General features: G+C 46.1%; 1 protein-coding gene across 1 annotated transcript; it reads right to left on the reverse strand.

The window, feature by feature from the left end:
- Positions 1–1,661: 1,661 nt before the first annotated feature.
- Positions 1,662–3,056, reverse strand: LOC110888348 (calphotin-like). The gene has a single exon (XM_022135878.1). It carries the CDS (start codon positions 3,054–3,056, stop codon positions 1,662–1,664), a length of 1,395 nt encoding a protein of 464 aa, XP_021991570.1.
- Between the last annotated feature and the right edge of the window lie 1,433 nt (positions 3,057–4,489).

Genomic DNA, 4,489 nt, shown 5'->3' on the forward strand with positions numbered 1-4,489 from the left:
AGTGCCCGATGTCTCCGCTGTTAAAACACCCTGGTCCTCGACCGTTACCATCTCCATTACCGCCTTGGTTGTTGTTTTGATTGCGGTTTCCATTTCCTGCTTGATTCCCGGAGTTACCGCGATTACCATTTCCGTCGTTTTGGTTCCCATTCCCATTACCTCCGTGGTTGTTGCTACCAAATCCCCTTTGGCCACCACGGCCAGTACCAACCCAACAAGTGTCCTTTAAGTGACCAATCTTCCCACATGATTCACATTTTCTAACACTGCACCGGCCAGCATGATGATACTGGCAAAATTCACATTTGGGCAGAGTGCCCATGTATCCTTTCCCCTTGTGTTCACTGCCAGTCTTTACTTCAGCTGGCGGGTTTGTATCTCTCCTCTTTCTGGCACTGCCGATGCTTTTCTTAAAGTTCGTGAATTTTCTCTTGTTTTCCCCTGAGGATTCGACATGAGTTTCTTTCTTTTTCTGATCAACATTGGAAAACTTGTTTAGCCTGATGGCTTCTTCAGTTAGAGATACGCTCAGATCGATGGCTTCAGTAATGGTTGCCGGTTTTGACGATGTAACCATGCTCATGATCTGAGGTGCTAATCCCTAGATGAAACGCTCCACACGTTTAAATTCAGGCGTGACCATGTACGGCACCACATGGGACAGATCATGAAACCTCTGAACATATTCGACAATTTTTGGGCCTTCCATCTTTAGGTTCCAGAATTCCGTTTCTAGCTTTTGTATCTCGGCCCGTGAACAGTATTTCTTCCTCATGAGCTCTTTCAGCCCAGCCCATGTTAGTGTATACGCCGCCGCCTCTCCCAATGTTTGAACTTGCAGATTCCACCATGATAAGGCACCATCAAGAAAAAGCCCTGAGATGTATGTAACTTGTTGCTCGGGAGCACACTTGCTCATCCTTAAAATAGAATCTGTCTTTTCTGCCCACCTGACGAAGGCAACAACACCTCCATTGCCATCTTAGTTTAAGGGCTTACATTCAAGAAATTGTTTGTAGGTGCAGCCTGCACAGACGATGACATTTACAGATGGTATTAGCGGATGTGCAGGAAACATCCAAGTGTATCGTATTGTGTCTCAAGCGACTTGGACATTACCATTGGGTGGGTTGTTGTTGTTGTTTGAGGTATTCTTGCTTGTTTCCGCGTGGGAGGCCGCATACTGTGCTATTGCTGCGGCAATTCGCTCCTGGAGTTCCGCCTCAGAAGTAGGCAAGCGTGTGTCTCGACGTGGAGGCATCTTCTAAAAGATGATCATATTGGTCAGGTCATAGTAAGTATAGTAAATATGCATATATAATAACATCCATCAACCTCATAACACATAATATCCCATGTTATAATATAAAACAAATAATTCAGCAAAGCATGTAGTGAGAACGTTGCCATTGAGCTTTCATTAATCATGACCACAATATAGTTTTTACATGTTTTCCCAGTACATCATACATCAAAATAAGATCATAGGGTTACATCACCCCAAAATACAAGTCAGTCTACACAAATCATATACAAAAATGTGGTCTTCCAAAAGTCTTCACATGCTGGCCCAATTGCGACTTTCTCACCAAAACAATCTACCTGCATCAAACCAAAATATAGCTACGCTCATGGCAGAGGAGGAGGAGGAGGGAAGAAAATCAAACGGCGCAAGCGCACCCAGTCCTTCTCAAGTGCATGGATGATGTGCAACAAGTAAGCAATCTGCTGCTCAGGAGTAAGAAATGAATATCCGAATCAGGGGGTAGTGGAAGAGGAGCGGGTGGTGTCGGAAAAGGAGTCTGACAATGACGTGGGGGAGGACGTGGAGTCCTCTCCAGCTCCAAAACTCGACGACTCAAAGCATCCTGCTGTAACTGCAGGGATATAAGTATATCCTCTGTGGTATATCCGACATGGAACGGGTGATAGGGGTCTGACAGAGGCATAACATTGGGCGATGACCACAAAAATGGCTCGCCCATATGTGCAAAAGGTGGTGTAGTGCGAGGAAACTGAGACATGAATGGTACAGCTGACGACACAGGCGGGACAAAAGCAGGTTGCTGTCTCGACGAACCCTCCCCAGGACGAGGTGGAGGAATGTCCTGGAGGAAAGTGATAGGAAGGCCGGTGCGATGGATATCTGAAACATGGGGAAAATGATGGGCAACATCAATCGGTGCAAAGATGGGTGCACGGGAAGGAGTGACTGGTCTAACATATGGGGGATAATCATTATCATCGACCCACATGTTGTGGGTGTCAGCGTATCTCGAATCGATGTGGGTGGCAAACGGAGCATGGTCCTCAAACATAAGGACTGGATCAGGTAATATCGGTGCAATATCAGGTATCTCAGCAAAAATGGGATCATGATCGGGCAATGGGACAGGGTCAACTGGGGCTGGATCTAGATCAGCGGGTACAACAGGGGGCTGATTGATAGGAGCAACAGGAGCTATAGGAGCAACAAGAGCTACAGGAGCAACAGGAGCCTCGAATGGTTGCTCATCAGGAGCATGGTCCATCTCAGGCTCGACGTCATCAGCAAGGTCAAACTCGTGATCGGGGTCATCAGCAAGGTCAAAATCATGATCGAATGCGGCTGACGTGGCCATATCGGAATCTGAGTCGGTGGGGTACCGCTGTAACCCCACTGCGTGGAGAGTAGAAGATGCTACTGACTCGAAAGAGTCTGAATCAGACGAATCAGAAAGAACCTCCATCTCAGGAAGCTCAACGATAGGGACAATAAAGGGAATATCAGCAGGAGGTATGTCGTCATCCGACACATAATTGAGAGGCAAATCCGCCATGGGAAAAGCAGCGAGTGGAACAGGTGCAGGGATCTGCACGAGGGGTAGATCTCCATCAAGAATACCATCAGCGAGCTGAACATCGTCCCCAAAATCGGGCAAGGCGAAATGCTGGAAATCGTCATCATCACTTATGTCAGTATCAGATGTATAAATCTCGGGATCTGTGGGCATCTGGTCATCTGGATCCACTGCTATGGGGTCTAGGGTTCTAGAAACTCCACTCGAAGAAGACATGACGTCTGTAACAAACAATCACGACAATTACACATATATCAACATTTAATCAAATAAGCATGTATGTCACAATAATGCAAGTAATCGTCCTAGTCTTCCCCAGACTATCCCACCCAGTCTCTTAGACTAAACTCCCTGTTCTCTAAGACCAACTCCCTGATCTCTAAGACCAACTCCCTGATCTCTAAGACCAACTCCCTGGTCTCTAAGACCAACTCCCTGGTCTCTAAGACCAACCTCCCAGTCTCTAAGACTAAATCCCTGGTCTCTAAGACCAACCTCCCAGTCTCTAAGACTAAACCTCCCCAATCTCTAAGATTGAACCCCTCAGTCTCTAAGACTGAACCTCCCTTAGTCTCTAAGACTGAACTTCCCCAGCCTCTAAGGCTGAACTTCCCCAGCCTCTAAGGCTGAACTCCCTCAGTCTCTAAGACTGAACCATAAATTTTGGAAAGTGTATTTGTGCCTTTTGTTTATAAAAATGTTTGTACCCTTGATCTGGACGTTTTGTGTGTGCAATGTAAGAATGTTTGAAAACATTTTCGTGAGAGCCCTAGTGATCAGAGTCTAAACTCGAGAAAGAACCCTAGTTCGCTATGATCGAGGCTCTGATACCAAGCTGGTACATCCTGGCTTTTGCGGAAGCGTGGGTTTATTTGGTGTGACTTCTTAATACCATAGGAACCATCATAACAATGCTGATGTGCACAAAATGCAACCTATAAATTACATCAATTGTGGCTTAAAACTAACCCTTTTTTAGTACTAATGTTGGAAAAAGTGTGCTTTTGTATTCCTTTTGCATTTTCAGGATTAAATGAGCTCAAAATGACGAAAGAAGCAAAAAGACAGCAAAATCTAACATAAATACAAGAAAAGGAACAAAAGTGACATGCCCGACCCCTCGACAGCATCTCCCCAAGCAAAACAGAGAGGCCAGAAGACTGAACACGCCCCGTGCTCAGCGAGCACGGGGCCGTGCCCAAGAAGCAGCAGAAAAGACAAACCTATAGAAGCTTCTATTGCCCACCACGGGGCCATGCCCAGCGGATACGGGGGCGTGGTCAGGTTGCTACAGGCGCATTTATTGTAATTGCGAATTACAATTAATGAAGAGAGAGAGAGTGTCAGATGGACATGGGGCCGTGCCCAGGCTTCTGTTCAGCCTATAAATAGGAGTGCTTGGAGCCATTGCAACTCATCCCTTGGCACACCACCTCTCTCACACTTCACCCACCACCCACCACCACCATAACGCCATCATCCACCACCATCATCCATTGTCCATCATAGAGTGTGTGAGTCGTCTCGGGATCCAAGATTGATCGTAAGAGTTCTTGACAATCAAAGGCCATGTTTGCCTAAGTCTCTTACATCACTTGGTGAAGACAAGTGTTTAGTGTAATACTTTTTATTTTTAATCTTTTGCACTT

Source organism: Helianthus annuus, chromosome 2, assembly GCF_002127325.2.
Source record: "Helianthus annuus cultivar XRQ/B chromosome 2, HanXRQr2.0-SUNRISE, whole genome shotgun sequence".
In the NCBI taxonomy this organism is placed as follows: domain Eukaryota; kingdom Viridiplantae; phylum Streptophyta; class Magnoliopsida; order Asterales; family Asteraceae; genus Helianthus; species Helianthus annuus.

Excerpts from the sequence above, each read along its gene's own strand:
- LOC110888348 (XM_022135878.1), bottom strand. The coding sequence starts at position 3,056 with ATGTCTTCTTCGAGTGGAGTTTCTAGAACCCTAGACCCCATAGCAGTG.